General features: G+C 41.0%; 1 protein-coding gene across 7 annotated transcripts in view; it reads left to right on the forward strand.

Annotated features, from left to right (window-relative positions):
- The window catches only part of PEX1 (peroxisomal biogenesis factor 1), an 81,619-nt gene that overhangs the window by 5,879 nt on the left and 50,834 nt on the right, over positions 1–24,906 (forward strand). For 5 of the 7 annotated variants that reach the window (XM_086397901.1, XM_086397900.1, XM_086397899.1 and 2 more), the window contains exons 2-8: positions 1,509–1,652; positions 3,928–4,011; positions 16,025–16,139; positions 16,238–17,004; positions 18,838–18,957; positions 24,339–24,462; positions 24,694–24,797. In XM_086397901.1, the coding sequence (XP_086254027.1) occupies positions 1,509–1,652; positions 3,928–4,011; positions 16,025–16,139; positions 16,238–17,004; positions 18,838–18,957; positions 24,339–24,462; positions 24,694–24,797 (1,458 nt within the window). Of the gene's footprint in view, positions 1–1,508; positions 1,653–3,927; positions 4,048–16,024; positions 16,140–16,237; positions 17,005–18,837; positions 18,958–24,338; positions 24,463–24,693; positions 24,798–24,906 lie in introns of all 7 variants that reach the window. The other 2 variants (XM_086397904.1, XM_086397902.1) reach the window with 2 other exon arrangements.

The raw sequence follows: 24,906 nt of genomic DNA on the forward strand, positions 1-24,906 counted from the left end.
ATAAACAAAGTTTTAATAAGTTTAAAGTACCTTATATTGCCTTGGAAGTGGCCCCAACATTCTTTGAAATTTCTCCTACTAAAAGACATACAATAAGCAGTCCATAGCTAGTTTTGAGAGAATAAAATTTGATGTAAATAAATGAATTTAATAATTTAAACTTAATAAATTTATTTTGATTTAAGTGAATTTAATAGGTGGCAGTAGTGGTAAAGAACCCACCTGCCAGTGTAGGAGATGTAAGAGACAAAGGTTTGATCCCTGGGTCGGGAAGATACCCTGGAGGAAGGCATGGCCACTCCAGTATTCTTGCCTGGAAAATTCCACGGACAGAAGAGCCTGGCAGGCTACAGTCCGTGGGGCTGTGAAGAGCTGGACACGACTGAAGCAACTTAGCACAGCACAACAGTACTAAAACTTCCTGAGATGTTAAGTGTTAATGGCTATTAGTGAAGCCCTTACTTTTTATTAAAAATGATCTATATATGAAAATACTTACAATAACAAGGATAAGTGGGGGAAAAGGAGACTAAATCATAACTGTAATACAACAGTTAACTTGTGCGTAGAAAAAAGGGTTAGCCAGGAAAGACCAAATCATGTCACATGGTTGATAATTCACATGGGAAGATCAGTAATTCCTTTTATATATTTTCCAAGGTTTATGTACTTTCTAATATTTCTGTAATAAGTTTGTAATTTTTTTAATCATAGAAAATGGCTTTTAATCCTTAGACGTACACTTACATATTTTATATAATTGCTATTAATAATTTATATAATTGATATTAATGAGAATAAATTTTATACTTTGCTTTTTTGACTTATAAATATGTTTCCATAGTTCAAGGCTTAAAATTACTTAAGCTGAATAATATAAAATTTCTACAATGCATAAAAGAAGCTATTAACAGTAATCTCAGGAACAGGAATCAGCCCTCACATTTTATGTCTTTATACTTTCTGTGCTTTTACCATGTGCTTTTATTACTCATCTAATAAATAAATGCTAACGCTTTTTATTGATTACGTGTTTCTACTTATTTACCTATTCTTTACTAAAGTAGTAAATTTATAGCTTGTTTCCATATTGCTAGACATATAAAGATAGCCCTGAGTTTTCATAATTACAGAAAATACTGCAGGGATATGTTCTGGTGTGGTTTTTTCTTTGACTCATTAATCCTAAATAAGTCAAAGGCTATCTCAGTTTGCTGGCTCCCTGCTGCTGTTGCCGCTATGAACTCTGGAGTGGCTGAATCAGTTTATCCTGCCATTAAGGATATACAGGTATTGGTTTCACCCATAGTATCGTCACATTAGGAACTGGAAATGATTACAGCTTTAAATGCTGTGATGAAGGTGGTCACAGAGAGCTATCAGCTATCTATAGAACTCTTTTTGTACATGTGCATTGCAGTTGTAGTTTATCTTTTCTGTGAATCCAGAGAAGCGTATAAAAACTTTCAAAACCTTTCTCCCCCATTTCTTATTTCTTGAATAAATAGAATCAAGCTATAGAAGTAGCCTGGGGTCACCAGCCTGCATTCTTGAGCTGGGTGGAAGGCAGACATTTTAGTGATGAAGGTGAAAATGTGGCTGAAATTAACAGACAAGTTGGTCAGAAACTTGGACTCTCAAATGGGGCACAGGTAAGCACAAACTGTGATGACAGTGACTTTTTAAAATGTTATATAGCAAAAGAAGTAAAAGTTCAGATGTATGTCTTAGGGAGGTAAGATGACACCTAACTTGTGAGCTACTGCAACCAGCATAAGATATCCAAGTTATGTATACTACCTGTCACGTGCTCTGTTAAGTCAGCGTCTAATAGTCTCCCATGCTCACTAGCTGATTTTCTAGTCTACCTTTTATTGTACTCAGTTTCCAGGTTCCTGAATTTGTTCAGTTATTCTTTATGAATTATTCAGTTTTACTTACTATGCTTAAATTGTAAACTCCAAAGCTTAAGGACTCATGTCTGTCTCCACTTTATCATATTCACCAGTTTATGTTTTTAAATATTTTAAATTGCAGAAGTAACACATATTCAGTACAAATATTTTACAATCGAAAGTAAAAAATGTTTTTCCCTTTCTCTAACCCCAGCCTCGGAATGAGTGTGTACTGTGGGGTCTCACTAGACCGTTAGGAGTTAAAGAAGGAGATCATACATATTTTCTGCAATTTTCCCCCCACAAACTGTATCAGAGATCCTTTCCATATGTTAAGATAATATGCATTGAGCATCTCTGTATATGTATGAAATGAAAAACTTTTTTTCTGGTGGGGGGGGCCACAGTGGAGCACGTGGGACCTTAGTTTCTCTACCAGGGGTCAGATGTGTGGCACCTGCAGTGCAAGCATGGAGCCCTAACCACTGGACTGCCAGGGAATTCCCAGAAATGAAATAGATTTTCAAAACTGAATCGCCAAGTCTAGGGTGCCACACATATACAAATTTGATAGATGGGGCTAAATTGCTTTCTATTACCAGTTTCTCATGAGGCTTCCCAGGTGGCGCTAGTGGTAAAGAACCCACCTGCCAATGCAGGAGACTCCGGTTCAGTCCGTGGGCCCAGAAGATCCCCTGGAGGAGGGCATGGCACCCCACTCCAGTATTCTTGACTGGAAAATCCCATGGACAGAGGAGCCTAGCGGCTATACTGTCCATAGGGTCGCACAGAGTCGGACATGACTGAAGCGATTTAGCATTCACATACCAGTTTCTCAAAATAAGTTTTAACTTATTTTGAACACAGGTTAGTTTTGTTCGCGTGCATTTCTGATAATAAGCCACTGATGAGAAATCCATTGGCCTAGCAGTAGTCTCTTGCTTACCTTAAATTTTTGCTGGAATCTTCAAACTTTAGCACCAGAGTAGCCTTACAAATCACTGACTTTGCTGCCTTGTTCTACAAACCTAGGGAAATGGACTGTTTTGCCCAGGTTTCCATAGCAAGTTATGGAAATAACTAACAATTCTGCTCTCTGTGTACATGGCACTTCTCTTTGGGAAATATCCGAACCCTGAACAGTCCTGCTTGTTTTTAATTCCCATCTGCTCTAAAGTGAATTTGCTGTCTAATTTGCTGCACGTTCCCTGTATGGACTGCAGCGGCTCCACTAAGGCGCTGTGCCCCCGTCATTGATGGGGGCAGGAAGTGGACTGGCTTGACCAGACACCAGCTTCTCGCTTTATGCCTCCTCAGAGTCCCGCCTTTCGAGTGGTGTATGTGGGAGGCGCCGAGGGCAACAACTGGGGAGCGGGCAAGACGCTCGGGGAAATTCTGCTCCAACCCACAAAAGAGAGAGGGAGCATTTACTCCTCGGGGGCTCTTACTCCTCTAATCCCCAGAAATGCCCATAGAAGTGGAAAGAAAGTGAGTGGATTCCAGATTCCTGAGAGACACTAACCTTCCTGTGTCTCTGTAGACTGGAGTGACAGAGTATTTATTTCACTATATTTTAGCTGTGAATGATTATACTTCTGAATAATTCTAAATGATTGGTTCTGATCTCTATTTCAGTGTGTGACTAACTTTTCCAGAAGCACCATGGCTTGAAGTTTGTTGCGGAACATCTAGAAACAATAGTATTTATATACTAGATCAAGCCTTGACTTGATGACATCATTGTTTTTCTTCTATTTTTTAACTTACATTTTTTTCTTTAAATGGTTATGTTTATATTATTTTTTAAAACGTGTAGTGTGCTAGGATGTATTTCCCTTTATTTTATAGTTGTGAAATTTTTTTTCTAAAATGCTGAGTATATCAGCACCTACCTAAGAAGAGCTTGATAAATATTTGTCAAATAAAGGACTACACACACACGTGACTACAGAGCTAAAAGAGAGAAGTTCCTATTTTCCAGGGATATTAAAAAGTCTTTTAATGGTAGTTTTATCCTTTAATTTTTTTCCAGGTGTTTCTCAAGCCTTGTTCCCATGTGGTGTCTTGTCAGCAAGTTGAGGTGGAACCCCTGTCAGCAGATGATTGGGAGATACTGGTAAAGAAAACAAAATGAGCACTATCCAAGTTTAAGGTCAAACTGCTTCAAAATATCAGTGTCTTGTATGTTTTTTTGGAGTATAGTTGTTTACAGTGCTGTGCTAATTTCTGCTGTGCAGCAAAGTAACTCAATGATGCACATGTATACATTTCTTTTTGTTCCCGTCCCTTATGATTTACCCCTAGGAGATTGGATACAGTCCCCCGTGCCGAACAGTAGGGCCTTGCTGTTTATCCATTCTGTACGTAATTTGCATCTGTTAGTCCCAGATCCCCAGTCCTTCCCTTGCCCTCCACTGCCCCTTGAGCAACCACAGGTCTTTTCTGTCTGTGAGTCTGTTTTTGTTTAGTACATATGTTCATTTTGTGCCATATTTTAGATTCCACGTGTAAATGATATCGTATGGTGTTTGTCTTTCTCTTCCCGATTTACTTCACTTCGTATCCCATAGCTAGTTGCATCCATGTTGCTGCACATGGCATTGTTTTGTTCTTTTTTACAAAAGAATGAAAGTATCCTGCTGTATATGCACACCGCATCTTTATCCATCCATCAGTTGATGGGCATTCAGCTTGTCTCCATATCTTGCCCGTTGTGAACGGTGCTGCTCTGAACATAGGGGTGCGTGTATCTTTTTGGATTATAGTTTTGTCTGGATATATACCCAGGAGTGGGATTGCTAGATCATATAGTAGTTCTATTTCTAGATTTCTGGGGAAACTCCATACTGTCTTGTTGGCTGCACCAACTTAGGTTCCTCCCAACAGTGTAGGGCGGTTTCCTTTTCTCCACACCCTCTCCAGTGCTTGTTACTTGTAGACTTTTTAATGATGGCCATTCTGACTGGGGTGAAGTGATACCTCATTGTAGTTTTGGTTTTGGTTTCTCTAATAATTAGTAATGTTGAACATCTTTTCGTGTACCTACTGGCCATCTGTATGTCTTTTTTGGAGAAATGTCTACTTAGGTCTTCTGCTTTTTTTTTTTTTGATTGGCTGTTTTCTTGAATTACATGAGAAGTTTATATATTTTTGAGATTAAGCCCTTGTCAGTTATATCATTTTGCAAATATTTTCTCCCATTCCTTAGGTTGTCTTTTTATCCTTTTTTTTTTTTCCCTGTGCAAAAGTTTGTAAGTTTGATTAGGTCCCATTTGTTTATTTTGTTTTTATTTCTGTTGCCTTGGGAGACTGATCTAATAAAACATTGGCACAGTTTATGTTAGAGAATGCTTTGCTTGTATTCTCTTCTAGGAGTTGCATGATGTCATATTTTGTGTTTAGGTCTTTAAGCCATTTTGAGTTTATCTCTGTGCATGATGTGAGGGTGTGTTCTAACTTCACTGATTCACACGCAGCTGTCTAACTGTCCTAGCACCACTTGCTGAAGAGACTTTCTCCCATTTGATTTTCCTATATTCTTGTTGAAGATGAATGGATTAATGGACCATAGGTGTGTGGGTTTATATCTTGGCTGTCCATTCTGTTCCACTGATCCACATGTCAGGTTTTGTACCAACACGCATTGTTTTGTTTATGGTAGTATTGTCTGAAATCTGGGAGACTTACACCTTCTGCTTTGTTTTTTTCCCTCAGGATTGCTGTGGCACTTCTGGGTCTTTATGGTTCCATATAAATTTTTGGATTATTTGTTCCAGTTCTGTGAAAAATGTCATGGGTAATTTGGTACGGATTCCGTGAAGTTTGTAGATTGTTTTGGGTGGTATTGCCATTTAACAATATTAATTCTTCCAGTCCAAGAGCATGGGATGGCTTTCCATATCTTTGAATTCTCTTTAATTTCCTATATTAATACTTTATAGTTCTCCGCGTCTAAGTCTTTCACCTCCTTGGTCAGGTTTATTCCTAGGTATTTTATTTTGGTCCAAGTTTAAAAGTATTGTTTTCTTACATTTCCTTTCTGATACTTCACTGTTAATATAAAACAAATGCAACTGATTTTTTTTTATCTTTAATTTATTCATTTCTTGACCACAACTATAACAATGCTGAGTTTTTCATATTTCCAAAGTAATGCTTCATCCATTGCCATGTTATCGTATTCCAAATTACTAAGTAAGGTAGAACTTGATTTTTGAGTGTTAATCCTGTATGCTGCTACTTTGCTGAGTTCATTCATTAGATCTAGTAGTTTTTGTATGGAGACCTTAGGGTGTTCTGTATATAGTATCATGTCATCCGCACCAGGGCTTCCCTGGTGATAAAGTATCCGCATGCAGTGCAGGAGACACAGGAGACTAGGGTTCGATCCCTGGGTCAGAAAGATCCCCTGGAGGAGGACAAGGCAACCCACTCCTGTATTCTTGCCTGGAGAATCCCATGACCAGAGGAGCCTGGAGGGCTACAGTCCCTGGGGTCACAAAGAGCTGGACACAACTGAGTGACTGAGTAGGGATGCATTTACATATAGTGACAATTCAACCTCTTCCCTTCCAATCTGAATACCTTTTATTTCTTTTTCTGTCTGAGTGCTGTGGCTAGGACTTCCAATATTATGGTGAAGAAAAGCAGTGAGTGGGCATCCTTGTTTTGTTCTGGATTTTAGCAGGAATGCTTTTGGCTTTTTACCGTTCAGGGTTACATTGGCTGTGGGTTTGTTGTAAAAGGCTTTTATTATATTGAGATATGTTCTCTCAGTACCCTCTTTTGAAAGAGTTTTTATCACGTTGTTGCTGTTCAGTCGTGAAGTCCTGTCTGACTCTTTGCAACCCCGTGGACTGTAGCACACCAGACTTCCCTGTCCTTCACTATCTCCTGGAGTTTGCTCAAATTCTTGTCCAAGTCAGTGATGCTGTCTAACCATCTCATTCTCTGCTGCCTGCTTCTCCTTTTGGCTTTAATCTTTCCTATCAGGGTCTTTTCCAGTGAGTCAGCTCTTCGCATCAGGTGGCCAAAGTATTGGAGGTTCAGCATTGGTCTTTCCAATGAATATTCAGGATTAATTTCTTTTAGGATTGACTGGTTTGATCTCTGGTAGTCTTAAGGGTAGTCTCAAGAGTCTTCTCCAGCACCACAATTCAAAAGCATAAATTCTTTAGTGCCCAGCCTTCTTTATGGTCCAACTCTCACATCCATACATGACTACTGGAAAAACCATAGTTTTGCCTACACTGACCTTTGCAGCAAAGTGATGTCACTGCTTTTTACTCTGCTGTCTAGTTTTGTCACAGCTTTCCTTCCCAAGAACAAGCATCTTTTAATTTCATGGCTGCACTCACCATCTGCAGTGATTTTGGAGCCCAAGAAAATAAAATCTGTCACTGCTTCTGCTTTTTCCCTTTCTGCTTGCCGTGAACTGATGGGACTGGATGTCACGACCTTAAGTTTTTGTAATGTTGAGTTTTAAGCCAGCTTTTTCACCCTAACTTTCTGCAATTAAAGGAATATCATCTACATACTCTGAGGTTGTTGATATTTCTTCCAGCAATCTTGATTCCAGCTTGTGATTCATCCAGTCCAACATTTAGCACGATGTACTCTGCATATAGGGCTTCCCTCGTAGTTGAGCTTGTAGCTCAGCTGCAATGTAGGAAACCCTGGTTTGATTCCTGGGTTGGGAAGATCCTCTGGAAAAGAGAGAGGCTACCTACTTCAGTATTCTTGGGCTGGTGACTCAATCAGTAAAGAATCTGCTTGCAATGTGAGAGACCTGGGTTCAATTCCTGGGTTGGGAAGATCACCTGAAGTGGGCATGGCAACCCACACCAGTATTCTTGCCTGGAGAATCCCCAAGACAGAGGAGCCTGGTGGGCTGCAGTCCGTGGGGTCACTAAGAGTTGGAAACAACTGAGTGACTAAGCACAGCCAGCAGCACTCTGCATATAAGTTAAATAGGCAGAGTGACAGTATACATCCTTGTCATACTCCTTTCCAAATTTTTAACCACTCTGTTGTTCCACATCCAATTCTAACTGTTGCTTCTTGACCTACATTAAAGGTTTCTCAGGAGGCAGGTGAGGTGGTCTGGTATTCCCATCTCTAAGAATTTTCCAGTTTGTTGTGATCTACACAGTCAAAGGCTTTAACATAGTTAATGAAAGTGAAAAAACTGAAAGTTGCTCAGCTGTGTGTCTGACTTTTTGCAAATCCAAGGAATTCTCCAGACCAAAATACTGGAGTGGGTAGCCGTTCTCCTCGCTAGGGGATCTTCCCAACCCAGGGATTGAACCCAGGTCTCCTGCGTTGCAGGTGGATTCTTTACCAGCTGAGTCACCAGGGAAGCCCTAGTTAATGAAGCAGAAGTAGATGTTTTTCTGGAATTCCCTTGCTTTCTCTATGATTCAACGAATATTGGCAATTTGATCTCTGGTTCCTCTGCCTTTTCTAAACCCATCTTGTACACCTGGAAGTTCTCAGTTCACGTACTGTTGAAGCCTAAGCTTGAAGTATTGTGACCATAACCTTACTAGCATGTGAAATGAGTGCAATTGTACAGTGATTTGAACATTCTTCAGCATTGTCTTTCTTTGGGATTGGAATGAAAACTGACCTTTTCCAGTCCTATGGGCGCTGCTGAGTTTTCCAAATTTGCTGGCATACTGAGTGCAGCACTTTCACAGCATCACCTTTCAGGATTTGAAATAGCTCAGCTGGAATTCCATCACCTCCCCTAGCTTTGTTGTTAGTAAAGCTTCCTAAGGCCCACTTGACATCACACTCCAGGATATCAGACTCTAGGTGAGTGATCACACCATCGTGGTTATCTGGGTCATTAAAAACTCTTTTGTATTGTTCTTCTGTGTATTCTTGCCACCTTGTCTTAATCTCTTAATCTCTTCTGCTTCTGTTAGGTCCTTACCCATTCTGTCCTTTATTGTGCCCATCCTTGCAGGAAATGTTCCCTTGATATCTCCAGTTTTCTTGAAGAGATCTCTAGTCTTTTCCATTCTATTGTTTTCCTCTATTTCTTTGCACTGTTGGTTTAAGAAGGCCTTCTTATCTCCCTTGGCTATTTTCTGGAACTCTGCATTCAGTTGGGACTGTCTTTCCCTTTCTCCTTTACTTTTTGCTTCTCTTCTTTCCTCAACTCTTATAAAGCCTCCTCAGACAACGTCCTTGCCTTCTCGCATTTCTTTTTCTTTGGGATAATTTTGGTCATGCGTCCTGTACAGTGTCACAGACCCCCATCCATAGTTCTTCAGGCACTCTGTCTACCAGATCTAATTACTTGAATCTATTCAAGACCTCCACTGTATAACCATAAGGGATTTGACTTAGGTCATAGCTGAATGGCCTAGTCATTTTCCCTACTTTATTCAATTTTAGTCTGAACTTTTATGCAATGGGAAGTTGATGATCCAAGCCACAGTCAGCTCCAGGTCTTGTTTTTGCCAACTGTATAGAGCTTCCCCATTTTAGTTGAAAAGAATATAATCAATCTGATTTCAGTATTGACTGTCTGGTGACGTCCATGTGTAGAGCTGTCTTTCTGTGTTGTTGAAAGAGGGGCTTTGCTATGACCAGTGTGTTCTCTGGATGAAATTCTGTTAGCATATGCCCTGTTTCATTTTGTACTCCAAGGCCAAACTTGCCTGCTATTCCAGGTATCTCTTGGCTTTCTACTTTTGCATTCCAATCCCCTATGATGAAAAGAACATTTGTGTGTGTGTGTGTGTGTGGTGTTAATTCTAGAAGATGTTGTAGGTCTTCACAGAACTGGTCAACTTCAACTTCTTTGGTATCAGTGGTTGGGGCATAGACTTGGATTACTGTAATGTTGAATGGTTTGCCTTGAAATGAACTGAGATCATTCTGTCATTTTTAAGAGTACACCCAAGTACTGTGTTTCAGACTCTTGTTGACTGTGACAGCTCCTTCATTTCTTCTAAGGGATTCTTGCCCACAGTAGTAGATGTAATGGTCATCTGAATTAAATTCTCCCATTCCCATCCATTTTAATTCACTGATTCCTAAAATGTTGATGTTCACTCTTACAATCTCCCGCTTGACCATATGCAATTAACCTTGTTTCATGGACCTAACATTCCAGATCCTATGCAGTATCGCTCCTTAAGCATTGGACTTTACTTTCACCACGAGACACATCTACATCTGGAGTGTTGTTTCCACTTCGGTCCAGCTGCTTCATTCTTTCTGGAGCTATTAATAATTGCCCTCTGCTCTTTGCCTAGTAGCATACTGGACACCTTCCAGACTGTGTCACGTCTTTTTGCCTATTCATGCTGTTCATGGGGGTCTCACGGCAAGAATACTCCAGTGGTTTGCCATTCGCTTCTCCATTGGACCACTTTTTGTCAGCACTCTCCACTGTGACCCATCTGTCTTGGGTGGCCCTGCATGGCAGGACTCTTAACTTCATTGAGTTATTCAAGTCCCTTCACTATGACAAGGCTGTGATCTGTGAAGGAGAGTTAAACTTTGTCAGATTCTTTTTCTGGGTCTGTTGAGATGACCATGTGTTCTTTTGACTTTTCTTTTGTTTCTGTGGTGTGTTACATTGACTGATTTCCATGTGTTAAACCATCCTTGTGAATTTGGGATGCATCTCAGTTAGTAGTGGTGTATGATCTCTTATGTGTTGTTGGATTCAGTTTGCTAATATTCTGTTGAGAATTTTTGCATCTGTAGTCAGCAGAGATACTGGCCTGTGCCTTTCTTTTCTGATGTATCTTTGTCTGGTTTTGGTATCAGGATGATGGTGGCTGTGTAGAATATCTTTTGGAGTGTACCCTCCTTCTCCGTCTTTTAGAAGAGTTTGAAAAGGCCCAGTATAAATTATTCTTGTATGTTTGTAGAATTCACCTGTGAAGCCAGCTGGTCCTGGACTTTGGTTTGTTCTTTCTTGTTCAGTCGCTAAGTCATGTCCGACTCTCTGTGACCCCATGGACTGCAGCTCACCAGGCTTCCCTGTCCCTCACCATCTCCCAGAGTTTGCCTAAGTTCATGTCCACTGAATCAGTGATGGCATCCAACCATCTCACCCTCTGTCACTTCCTTCTCCTCCTGTCTTCAGTCTTTCTCAGTATCAGAGTCTTTTCCAATGAGTCGGCTCTTCACATCAGGGGGCCAGATGTGAAGAGAGCATCAGTGCTTTCAGTGAATATTCAGGGGTGATTTCCTTTAGGATGGACTGATTTGATCTTGCTGTCCAAGAGACTCTCAAGAGTCTGCTCCAGCACCACAGTTCAAAAGCCTCAATTCTTTGGTGCTCAGCCTTCTTTATGGTCCAACTCTCATATCCATAGGTCTTCCCTGATAGCTCAGTTGGTAAAGAATCTGCTTGCAATGCAGGAGACCCTGGTTCAATTCCTGGGTCAGGAAGATCCACTGGAGAAGGGATAGGGTACCCACTCCAGTATTCTTAGGCTTTCCTTGCGGCTCAGCTGGTAGAGTCATTGGGAAGACCCCCTGCAGAAGGGAAGGGCTACCCGTGCCAGTATTCTGGCCTGGAGAATTCCATGGACTGTACATAGTCCATGGAGTCTCAAAGAGTTGGACACAACTGAGCAACTTTCACTTTCACTTTTCTCATATCCATACATGACAATTGGAAAAACCGTAGCTTTAGCTACATGGACCTTTGTTGGCAAAGTGCTATCTCTGCTTTTTAATATGCCGTCTAGGTCTGTCATAGCTTTTGTTTGTAGGGAGGTTTATCACTACAGATTCTATTTCACTTTCAGTGATTGGTCTGTTCAACTTATCTATTTCTTGATTCAATTTCAGTGGGCTGTATGTTTCTAGAAAGTTGTCAATTTCTTCCAGGTTGTGAAATTTGTTGGCATATAATTTGTTTTTGTATTTTGGACATGTTGTGCAGCTTTCAGGATCTCAGTTCCCTAGCCAGGGATTGAACCTGGGCCATGGCAGTGAGGAGCTGCTAGTCCTAACCACTGGATCATCAGGGAGTTCCCCGCATTTAATTGTTCACAGTATTCTCTTATGGGTTTCTGTATTTGTGCAGGATTTGTTGATTTGTCCTTCTTCCTTTCTTACTGTCTTTATATAGGTTCTTTCTCTTTTCTTAGTGAGCCTGGTCAGAGGTTTGTCAATGTTGTTTACCCTTTCAAAGACCAAGCTCTTGGTTTTCATAATTTTTTTTCTATTTTTTTTTTTAATCTTGATGTATGTCCTCCCTGCTCTTTATTACTTCCTTCCTTCTACTAACTTTAGGTTTTGTTTGTTCTTTTTCTAATTCTTTTATGTGGTAGATTAGGTTGTTTGAGATTCTTCTTGTTTTTTGAGGAAGACCTTTATTGTTATGAACTTCCCTCTAAGAACTGCCTTTGCTACAGGCCATAGATTTTGTATTGTGTTCTGACTGTACTTGTCTCAAGGTATTTTTTAACTTCCTTTTGATTTCCTCATTGGTTTTTTAGTAGCATGTTGTTTAGTCTCTACGTAATCTTTTCCTCATTCCTTATCCTGTGGTTGATTGGTAATTTTGTGCCACTGTGGTTGGAAAAGATGCCTAAAATACTTTCTATACTCTTGAATTTGTTGAGGTTAGTTTATGCCCTACTGTGTGGTCAGTCCTAGAAAATGTTCCATGTGCACTTGAAAAGAATGTATATTCTACTTTGCTGCTGCTGCTGCTAAGTCGCTTCAGTCGTGTCCGACTCTGTGCAACCCCAGAGACGGCAGCCCACTAGGCTCCCCCGTCCCTGGGATTCTCCAGGCAAGAACACTGGAGTGGGTTGCCATTTCCTTCTCCGATGCAGGAAAGTGAAAAGTTAAAGTGAAGTCGCTCAGTCGTCTCCGACTCGTAGCAACCCCATGGACTGCAGCCTACCAGGCTCCTTCGTCCATGGGATTTTCCAGGCAAGAGTACTGGAGTGGGGTGCCATTGCCTTCTCCGTATATTCTACTTTGGGGGCATGTGTAACTGTTCTGTTGGGTCATTTAGGATTCCTGTTGCCTTATTGATTTTTTGTCTAGATCTGTTCTTTGATGTGAGTGGGCTGTCAAAGTCTCCTGCTATTATTGTCTTGCTGTCAGTTTCTCCCTTTATGTCTGTTGTTGTTTAGTCACTAAGTCGTGTCCAACTCTTTCTGACCCGGTGGACTGTAGTCATCCAGGCTCCTTCTGTCCATGGGATTTCCCAGGCAGAATACTGGAGTGGGTTGCCATTTTCTTCTCCAGGGGATCTTCCCAACCTAAGGATTGAACCCACGTCTCCTGAATTAGAGGCAGATTCTTTATCACTGAACCACCAAGGAAGCCCTCATGTCTGTCAGTATGTGTTTTATATATTTGGGTGCTCTTGGATTAGGTGCATGTATGTGGACAAGTATAACATCTTCTCGTATTGCTCCCTCTACCATTATATGTTGTCCTTTATCTTTCTTTATGGCATTTGTTTTTAAGTCTGTTTTGTCTGATGTTAAGTATTGTAATTTCTGCTTTCCTTTTATTTCCAATACATGAGATATCTTTTTCTGTCCCCTCACTTCTAATCTGTGTCCTTTGCCATAAGGTGGGTCTCATATAGGCTGCATACTGTAGGGTCTTTTTTTTTTTTTAATCCAGTCTGCCACTCTGTCTTTTGATTGGAGCATTCAGTCCATTGACATTTAAGGTAATTATTGATACATATGTATGTATTGCCATATTAAACCTTGTTTTCCAGTTGATTCTTTGTTTTTCTTCCTCTTTCTTTTTGTGGTTTGATGGCTTACTTTATGCTTCTTTTTGGGTTTTGTGCCTTTATTTTATGTTTTTGATTTGTGACTGCCCTGTTTTTTAAGTATGTTAACCCTTTTGTATATCTGCTTGCTTTAAACTGATAGTCATATCTGCTCAAACATATTCTAAAAAAAAAAAAAATGTGCATTTTCTTACTGTCCTTCCCCACATTTTATGATTTTGATGTCCTTTTTTACATCTTCATGTTTATCTTTTTGCTGTTGCTTGTATTTATCATCACTTTCACAAATAGATTTTTTCCTTTTTTTTGGATATTTATACTAGCCAGCTTAAATGATTTACTTTCCAGTCATGATTTCTCCCTTTCTATATCTCCTTGCTTCTTTTCTATTTAGAGATCTTTTAATATTTCCATAGTTTTACTATTGGTGTATTCATTTAGTTTTTGCTTGCCTGAGAAATTCTGTATTTTTCTTCTTATTCTAAACAATAATATTGCTGGATAGAATATTCTAGATTGCAGAATTTTCCCTTTCAAGACTTTGAATATATTTTGCTGCTCCCTTTTGGCCTGCAGTGTTTCTGCAGAGAAATCAGCTGATAGGCTTATGGGGGTTCCCTTGTAATTAACTCTTTGTTTTTGTCTTGCTGCCTTTAGAATCCTCTTTAACTCTTGCCATTTGTATTATAGTATGTCTCTGGGTAGGTCTGTTAGGATTCATATTGTTTAGGATCCTCTGCGCTTCCTATATCTGGATATCTGGTTCTTTAGGTTTGGGAAGTTTTTAGTCGTAATTTCTTCAAATACACTTTCAATCCCCTTTTCTCTTCTCATGGAAAACATATTACACATAGATCAATGTACTTTATATTATTATCCAGTGGGTCTCATATTGCTTTAATTTTTTTCATTTGGCTTTCTGTCTGCTGTTTCGTGTAATTTCCTTTGTTCTGTCTTCCAGATCACTTATTCTTTCTTTTGCATTATTTATTCTGGTATTCATTACCTTAAGCTCAACTTTCGTCTTGGCAAATGAATTTTCTAACTTTTCTTGGCTCCTTATAGGCCCTAGTTCCTTTTTATAGCAGTTTGCACTTCTGATGATAGCCTTTCTTAATCCCCTTAGCATTTTCATTACCTCTCTTTGAAGTTGGTGTCTATTAGACTGACGAGATCTGTTTCACTGTTCCTTTAGGGGAATTCTCTTGGTCTTTTAGTTGGGAGTAGTTCCTCTGCTGCTTCATTTTACTTATATTTCTCTTAGTCTGTGAGTTTAGGAGAAACAGTCATCTACTGTAGCCTTGGAGGACTGTTTATATGTGAGAGCGTCCCTGCATAGCTTGTGTGGATATAACACTTCTTTGAGGGTTGTTTTCGGTTTGAATGCTTGCTGTCTCTTTTCTCTGCATGTGCTGTCCATTATCCACTTGATAAGGGGTGTGCAGGTGCTTGGCCCACGCACAGTCCCAAAAAGGCAAGAGCAGCAGTCGGTGCTCAGTCATGGGACCCTTGGTGGTGGCAGTGCCTGCCACCTGCTGCGGTCTGCAGCTACCTCGAGTCTGAGGTGGTAGCGGCCGCTTGTGCCTACCCCGGAGCTCGTGTAGGTGGTGCCCTGTCATCTGAGAGCACACAGAGGGAGAGGAGTTCTGTGGAGATCCTGCGCCTCTCCTTGCATGCCCCCTAACAATATCACCCTACCTCTCTGGTGGGCCCAGGCTTATCCCCATATTCCCTTGGTTGGGGCACGTGACATGCTAGTCCCCTTGGGCTGTCCATACTGCCAACCCCAGTCCTCTCCCCAGTTCTGCCTCTGAAGCCTGAGCCTCGGCCCCCACCTGCCTCTGTGGATGAGCATCTGAGACTGGGCAGGGCCTGGTGGCAGTACTGACCATCTGTGCGGGTCTGTCTCTACATTGCCCTCTGTAAACCAGTTGCTATGCTTTCTGAGACTCCAGAGCCCCTCTCCTCTGTCCCCACTGATCGCTCCGCCTGTGACAGGGCTTCCAAGCGAGGAGAAACCTTTCCCCTCTCTTAGCTCCTGTCCAGATTCCTTTCTCTCTGTCTCTTTTTTTCTTTGTTTTGTCCTTCACAGTTAAATGGAGATTTTTTGCCCCTTGGAAATCTAGAAAATGTTCTACCAATGTTCACTAGATGTTCTGTGAGAACAATTGCACATGCACATTTGTGGGAGAAGGGGAACTCCCCATCCTACTCTTCCTCCATCTCGATCTGATCCCCCAAAATATCTGTGTCTTTAGATTTCTCTTCTCTGAGTGGTGTTCTAAACCAAGTAGGTTTGCTTTATAAGAAAGAGTTGAGGTTTCCTTTCTAAACATGAAATAGACAAAACGTAAAGGGAACTGACCTTTTTGTTTATTTCTAGGAGCTGCATGCTGCTTTCCTTGAACAGCACCTTCTAGATCAGATTCGAATAGTTTTTCCAAAAGCCATTTTTCCGGTCTGGGTTGATCAGCAGACTTACATATTTATCCAGATTGGTAGGTGCTGTTGTAACACTTTCTGTCATACTCTTCACTGTCGCATTGACTCCAAAGTAGAGGTCAGTGCACACTAATGACCCTTGTTTTCTGTACAGCTGCACTGATACCAGATGCTCCTTATGGAAGGCTGGAAACCGACAGCAGACTCCTGATTCAGCCAAAGACCCGCCAAGCCAAAGAGAGTACATTTTCAGAAGCAGAGGGTATACCTGGGAAATTTCATCATTATGGAAGAGACCAAAAAGGATTGACAAAAGAACTTCAAACCAAGCAACTTCAATCAAATACTGTAGGAGTCGCTGGGTCTAAAGAAAGAGAATCAGAGGGTAGAATTGACTCATCATTTATCCCAAGCTTATGGACTATGATAGGAAGCATTTTCTCTTCTGGGTCTGAGAAGAAACGAGACACATCCTGGGGGTTAACTGAAGTCAATGCTTTCAAAAACATGCAGTCAGCAGTTGTTCCTCTGGACAATATTTTCAGAGTATGCAAATCCCAGCCTCCCAGCATGTGTAAGGCATCAGCAACTTCTGTGTTTCACAAACATTATGCCATTCATGTATTTCCATGGGACCAGGAATATTTTGATGTGGAGCCCAGCTTCACTGTGACCTATGGAAAGCTAGTGAAACTGCTTTCTCCAAAGCAACAGCAAAGTAGAACAAAGCAAAATGTCCTGTCACCTGAAAAAGAGAAGCAGATGTCAGAGCCTCTAGATCAAAAACAGGTTAGCCCAGACCATAGTCACAAAGCTGGCAAGGCCTGTGTGCTAAAGGTAGTCTGGAATGGACTTGAGGAACTGAAGAATGCCATTAAATACACCAAAAACTTAGACGTGCTTCATCTTGGGAAAGTCTGGGTTAGTATAAGTCTTTTTTTAAAAAATATTGTGTTAGTTGCTCAGTTGTGTCCGACTCTTTGCAACCCCATGGACTATAGCTCACCAGGCTCCTCTATCCATGGAATTCTCCAGGCAAGAATACTGGAGTGGGTAGTCATTCCTTCTCCAAGGGATCTTGCCAACCCAGGTATTGAACCTGGGTCTCCCACATTGCGGGCAGATTCTTTACTGTCTGAGCCACCAGGGAAGCCCCAAATTGTACTATAGTTCATTTACAATGTTGTTTGTTTCTGGTGTGTAGCAAATGGGTTAGTATAAATCTTAGAAAATAATTTTATGTTGCTTGAACTTGCCCAAATTTTGAACTAAAATATTATAATATTTTATGCACAAGTTGAAAACCAGTGTAATAAATACTATTTAAAGTCCCCCCTCCTCTAGTCTTCTCTGGTGGCTCAGATGGTAAAGAATCTGCCTGCAATGCAGGAGACCAGGGTTTAATCCCTAGTTTGGAAAGATCTGGAGAAGGAAATGGCAACCCACTCCAGTATTCTTGCCTGGAGAATCCCATGGACAGAGGAACCTGGCCGGCTACAGTCCATGGGGTCACAAAGACTCGAACACGACTGAGTGCCTAACAACAACAGTTCCCATGGGGACACATTTCTGATTGCAGGGTAAAGTCCTTGTTTGGGTAAGGTTTGTGTGTGTTTTTGTGTGTGTTTCTGGCTAATAAACTTGGACAGGTAAAGCTAAGATAGGTACAGGCCCAGAGAGGTCAAAATTACCTGCCTGGGGTAACAAGTCAGTAAGTAGAATAAGATTCAAACCCTGGCAGGCTGACTCTTGAGTTCATGCTTCAAATGGAGTGCCCTACGAAGCCTCACATCTTTAATGCCTGAAGATTTGCTTCCACCTTCTTGAAAGCAAAGGAATCTCTTGGTATGTACTGGGGGAAATGCCCAGTGTAGGGAGAGACCCACGGGGTGAGATGACCGGGGTTCAGAGGCACCCAGAAAGCTCCTTGCCCTGCTGGTATTGTTCCTTTACTGTGATGGAGAGCGAGAGTAGTGCACCCAGCATTTCCCCTCCTCATCCCAACTTCAGATGCTAATTTTACAGGAAATGAGTCACCAGCCTCCTTTATTTTAACCTAATTTTGAAGGAAGATTATTGGAACAGGGAAGAACGATGGAAAGGAAAGGGAGTCTCCTTAGTAGGTTTCTTTTACTCTCACAGTTTGGACTGTGACCTTGAGGTCAGTGACTTACAGGTTGTGATCTCTTCAGCCTACATCATTCTTAAAGCTCCAACCGTGCCTCATATTTTCTGTTATCTCTAATCTCTTACTCAAGAAGGTCCCACTGCATCTTGAAAATCATATTGTCTGAACTTGTTAATGGACCTGTCTGTTTCTGCTAATCGTTCTGCCATTAGGCAGGAAGCACTGTTATTTCCTTGATGTTATATGGTGAGGATGGGGTGAAAAAGTGGTGACCAAGTCCTGGAGACCAGGAGAGACGGCGGTGAGGAGCCTGCAGTTGCCACTCTGCGGTCAGGCTGGGAGTGTGGCCAGTGAGAGGTGGCAGTTAGCTGCCACCAGGAGCTCAGGCTGCCTTAACCTGAGAGACCAAAAGTGATCACCTTCTGAAGAGGACGTTAAAGAAACAACTGTAGGGAAAAATTGAAATGTTAGTATTAGTACCTGAATGCCCACCTATACTGTCAGTCATGGCAGTATCTTATCATTCACCTGAGTTGATAGAAATTAATATCAGCATTTATGCTGTGGAATATTTCTTAATCAAGATTTTAACATTTATATTTTAAATTCACTTTTATATATTTCAGATTCCACATGACCTGAGAAAGAGACTAAATATAGAAATGCATGCAGTTGTCAGAATAACTCCAGTGGAAATTACCCCTAACATTCCGAGATCTCTAAAACTACAACCTACAGAAAACTTGGTGAGTTCACATTTATATGTTATATCACACTTATTTTACATGCATTGTAAAATTTCTAGCTGCTTTAGCTAAGTAATAAGAATGTACTCCTTTATTCTAGAAGGGCAACGAAGTCTTATTGCCTTTTGGTTTTATTGTGATAAAATACATATAAGATAAAATGCTGTTTTAACTCTTTAAGTGTGCAATTTAGTGCCATTAAGTACATTTATAACATGAAACCATCACTATTTCTGAAACTTTCCCATGCCCTGAATAGAAACTTTGTGCCCATTAGGCAATCACTCCCCACCCTTTCCTCCCCCAATTCTCAACTGCGATCAGTCTCTGAATTTGCTTATTCTAGATCTTATATTAAGTGAAATCATACAATATTTGCCTTTTGTGTCTCTGTTATTTCATTTAACGTGTTGTCAGGGTTTATCCACACTATAGCATATATCAAACTTCATTCCTGCTTATGGCTGCATAGTATTCCATTGTATGTATATATACATGTTGTTTATTCATCTGTTGATGGATGCTGGGGTTATTTCTGCTGTTTTTTGTTTTTTTTTTAAACTTCTGATTAATGCTGCTGTGAATATTGATATACAAATATTTGAGTTTCAGCATCAGTCCTTTCAATGAATATTCAGGACTGATTTCCTTTAGGATTGACTAGTTTAATCTCCTGCGGTTCAAGAGACTCTCAAGCATCTTCTCCAGCACCACAGTTTGAAAGCATCAATTCTTTGGCACTCAGCCTTCTTTATGGTCTAATTTTCTCATCAGTACATGAGTAGTGCAAAGACCCTAGCTTTGACTATATGGACATTTGTCAGTGAAGTGATGTCTTTGCTTTTTAATACAACTGTAGGTTTGTCACAGCTTGCTGCCCAAGAAGCAAGCTTCTGATTTCATGGCTGCAGTCACTGTCCACAGTGATTTTGGAACAGAAGAAGAGAAACTGTCACTGCTTCTACTTTTTCCCCATCTGTTTGCCGTGAAGTGATGGGACCAAATGTCATGATGTTAGCTTTTTGAGTGCTGAGTTGTAAGCCATCTTTTTCACTCTGCTCTTTCACCTTCATCAAGAGGCTTTTTAGTTCCTCTTCACTTTGTGCTGTTAGGGTGGTGTCATCTGCATATCTGAGGTTGTTGATATTTCTCCCAGCAGTCTTGATTCCAGCTTGTAACTCATCCAGCCCAGTATTTTGTATAATGTACTCTCTGTATAAGTTAAATAGTATACAGCTTTGACGTACTCTCTTCTCAAGTTTGAACCAGTCTGTTGTTCCTTGTAAGGTTCTAACTATGGCTTCCTAACCCGCATACAGGTTTCTCAGGAGACAGGTAAGATGGTCTGGTATTCCCATCTCTAAGAATTTTCCAGTTTGTTGTGATCGGCTTTCCCATAGTCAGTGAAGCAGAAGTAGTTTTTTTTCTGGAATTCCCTTGCTTTGTCTATGATCCAGTGAATGTTGTTCCTCTGCCTTTTCTTTCTTTTTTTTTTTTAATTTTATTTTATTTTTAAACTTTACAATATTGTATTGGTTTTGCCAAATATTGAAACGAATCCGCCACAGGTATACACGTGTTCCCCATCCTGAACCCTCCTCCCTCCTCCCTCCCCGTACCATCCCTCTGGGTCGTCCCAGTGCACCAGCCCCAAGCATCCAGAATCGTGCATCGAACCTGGACTGGCGACTCGTTTCATATATGATATTATATGTATTTCAGTGCCATTCTCCCAAATCATCCCACCCTCTCCTTCTCCCACAGAGTCCAAAAGACTATTCTATACATCAGTGTCTCTTTTGCTGCCTCGTATACAGGGTTATTGTTACCATCTTTCTAAATTCCATATATATGCGTTAGTATACTGTATTGGTGTTTTTCTTTCTGGCTTACTTCACTCTGTATAGTAGGCTCCAGTTTCATCCACCTCATTAGAGCTGATTCAAATGTATTCTTTTTAATGGCTGAGTAATACTCCATTGTGTATATGTACCACAGCTTTCTTATCCATTCATCTGCTGATGGACATCTAGGTTGCTTCCATGTCCTGGCTATTATAAACAGTGCTGCGATGAACATTGGGGTACACGTGTCTCTTTCAATTCTGGTTTCCTCAGTGTGTATGCCCAGCAGTGGGATTGCTGGGTTGTATGGCAGTTCTATTTGCAGTTTTTTAAGGAATCTCCACACTGTTCTCCATAGTGGCTGTACTAGTTTGCATTCCCACCAACAGTGTAAGAGGGTTCCCTTTCCTCTGCCTTTTCTAAGTCCAGCTTGTACACCTGGAAGGTCTTGGTTTTTAAGTATTGCTGAAGCCTAGCTTGAAGGATTTTTGAGTATAACCTTACTAGCATGAGAAATGAGTGCAAACGTGTGGTAGTTTTTACATTCTTTGGCACTGCCCTTCTTTGGGATTGGAATGAAAACGGACTTTTTCCAGTCCTGTGGCCACTGCTGGGTTTTCCAAATTTGCTGATATATTGAGTGGAGCACTTTTAACAGCATCATCTTTCAGGATTTGAAATAGCTCAGCTGGAATCCCATCACCTCCACTAGCTTCATTGATAGTAATGCTTCCTAAAGCCCACTTAAGTTCACACTCCAGGAAGTCTGGCTCTTGCTGAGTGACAACATTGTCTTGGTTATCCAGGTCATTAAGAGCTTTTTGGGACAGTTCTGTGTGTTCTTGCCACCTCTCCTAAATCTCTGCTTGTTTTTTCAAGCTTCTGGTTCTTTGTTAAACATTTCTTGTGTCCTCTGTCTATGCCACCATTGTTTTGTTGAGATCTTGAGTCATCTTTACTCTAATTACGCTGAATTCTTTTCCAGGCAGATTGCCTGTCTCTACTTCACTTAGTTGTTCTTCTGGGGTTTTATCTGGTTTCTCAGCTGGGTCATACTTTCTAACTTTCTGTGTTCGTGGTCTCTGTTCCTCAGGCTACAGGTTTGTGGTTCTTCTTGCTTCTGCTGTCTCCCCCCTAGTTGGTGAGGTTGATCCAGGGGCGTGTGCAGGCCTCCTGTTGGGAGAGACTGCTGCCTGCCCCCCGGTGAGTGGGTCTAGGTCTTGTCTGTCTGTCGGCAGGGCTGTGTCAAGGATGTGTTCGGAGGCCAATGTTGGCTCAGGGAGACCTTTGGGCAGCCTGTCTGTTCCTGAGCTGGGCTGTGCTCCCGCCCTGGTGGTGGTTCTGGGGCGTCCCAGTGCTGGAGCCTGCAGGCTGTTGGGGAGGCCAGGCCTCCGGGAGAGCTCACGCCTGTGAACAGTGCCCGGAGCCCCTGCCACTGCTGTCCTTGTCCTCACAGCGAGCCCCAGCCAGTCCCCGCCTCCCCAGGGAGCCGCCCACAGCCTGCGGGCAGTTCCGCCCGGGTTCCCGTGGCCTCACTGTCTAGCCCTGCATCGTAGTGCGGGTGAAGCCTTGCTGAGCACTGGCTTGGAAGCTGCACTGGCCTTCACTGGCCAGAGACACTGATGGCTCCTCCTCCCGGTGCCAGACCCCCGCCTGGGCCGCTGACACGGGGCCCAGAGCGCTCTCACTCCTGTGGCAGAACTTCTGCCATACTATGATTTTCCAGTGTGTGGGTCTCCCACCCCGTGGGTGTAGGATTGGATTATATCACAGAAGCACCCCCCTGCTGTCTTATTGTGGCTTTTCTTTTCTTTGGATGTAGAATATCTTTTATGGTAGGTTCAGGGTTTTTTGTAGATGTTTATACAGCAGTTAGCTGTGATTTAGCTCTTTTCTTGAGAAGAGGTGAGCTGAGGTCCTTTTGCTTGCCCTCTTATCTCTGTCTTGTCTCTCAGTATCTTTTTAAAAACCATGTGAAGGTAATTTAACATTGTCTTGATAACTCCAGGATTTTCAGAGTCAGATATTTTGCTGTCTATATTGCATTGATATTCTTAAGTAATCTTTAAACATATAGGCCACAGTATAAAAGATTTGTAATGTGGAACTTTTATGGCTCTGACTTATAAAGTTCTGAGTTCTCTTTTTTTTTTAAGTTTATGGGAGCTCTGCTTTTAACGTGGTTATTGATCTTGATATTTTTTTTCAAAAACTAGGTCTTATGTACAAAAGTAATTAGCCACTGCTCATGAGTTTTGTGTTTTCCCTCTGGTATCAGCAATGGGGTATTCCCCTGCCTATCCCTAGTTGTGTGCTGTGGTGGGAGCTCTGTGACCTCGGCAGGTCTCTCTAGGCTGATTATATCCTTTAGGACAGAAAGGTGTTTGATTCTAGAGGAACTATGAGTTGCTTTCTGATTCTAAAATTCTTGATTTAAAAGTTTTCATTTTCATGTTATGACTTTCTCTAGGTCTTTAATCCCATTTTCCAATAATATACAAAGAAGTAACTGACTTATTTCTGTGATTTTTAAGAGTGGGAAAGTGATGCCTTTTCTTAGTTTAGCTTGCTTTTTTAGTAGTGAGTGTATTCTAAACCAAGCTTAATCAGTGGATCTAATGAATGAAGAGAGATAACAGATATGAGTTGTTATATATAAGCTGTTAGATAATAGATATGGGAGTTGCAAAATGGTAGAAGTTTATTTTCCTAGGCAGATAGAGTCCTTCACATATGAATTTTGGTTAGTTCTGTTTTGTATTTCAAGAAGCTTGTTTAAACTTAGTAATATTAATCTAAAAGCTTCAGAAATTAGTTTTTCTCAGAATTTCTTCATATCTTTTGAACAGTTTATTAACACTCTACTTGTTGAACGTATCAGCCATCATAGAAAAAAAATAAAGTGAGACTAACACACAAAGAGTTTGTTTTTCTCTTGTGCAAAGAAGTTTGGAGGAGCTCACAGTGGTTAGACCACGTAAGCACGACGCAGGCCCCTTCGATCGTTCTCTCTGTCACCTTTAGCCTTTGTCTCCTCCTCTCAGATGCAGGGTGCTTACGGTGGTGATAGACGTCACATCTGCATCCTTTCAGCAGAAGGAAAGGCATCTTCTTCTTGCAGGGTTTCTCCACCGTTCAGTTCGGGAGAGAAGGCCTCCTCTTGGGTTGCTGATGGTAATTCGTTGGCCAGAGTGCAGCCACACACGTGCACACACAGCTCCAAGCTGGGAACAGAGGATCCCGCTCCCTGACTACAGAGTTTGCTTCACAGGAAGCAGGAGAGAATAGGGTTGGAATGGTTATCAAGTGAGCTGAATTATGCTCTGTGTATCACTGGGCATAGAAAACAGGAGCATTTAAAACTTTGCCATTTGTATGAGTTTTTCTTCAGGCCACACCATACTCATTGTACTGTAATGTCAAGTCCCAAACCTGTGCCTGTGACCATCGTTTTACTGGCAAGATAAGGTATTAAAATAAGAATGTTAAGTTCAGGTAGTAGAATATCGCCACTGTTTGTTTCCTTTCCTCTGGCAGTCTGAAGACGTAAGTGAAGAAGACATAAAAACTGTGTTCTACTCATGGCTGCAGCAGTCTGCCACTACCGCAGTTCCTCTCATAGTATCAGAGGAGGAGTACATTAAACTGGAAATGAAAGATGGTAAGTATATTTTATTTGTTATTTTCATATTTTTCCTATTAAAGAAGTCGGACAATTTTTCATTGTTTTTCCATCTTGTGATAGGTATGAACAGGAAACCTAATAATGATAATTAAACAGTAGATTTTATGTATCAAAGAATCCTTTTATTTAAATGTAAATAAATTTAAATTTTAAATTATTTCATCTCAGCTTCAGTACTAACTACATTTATTACTTTCTTTTTAATAGGGGTGAAGGAGTTTTCTCTGAATATAGTTCATTCTTGGGAAAAGGAAAAAGAAAAAAATATTTTTCTGTTGAGTACCAATCTGCTGCAGAAGATGACAATACAAGTAATTACGTACTACTGAATATTTAATGATAATATTTTCACATGTGATTGATTCTAAAGTATGAATTTACTTGTTAAGACCTTGCATCCTAAACTGTATTAGAAACTCA

This window comes from Bos grunniens, chromosome 4, assembly GCF_055505025.1.
Source record: "Bos grunniens cultivar Pamir isolate PY7600 chromosome 4, Bosgru_T2T1.0, whole genome shotgun sequence".
Classification (NCBI taxonomy): Eukaryota; Metazoa; Chordata; class Mammalia; order Artiodactyla; family Bovidae; genus Bos; species Bos grunniens.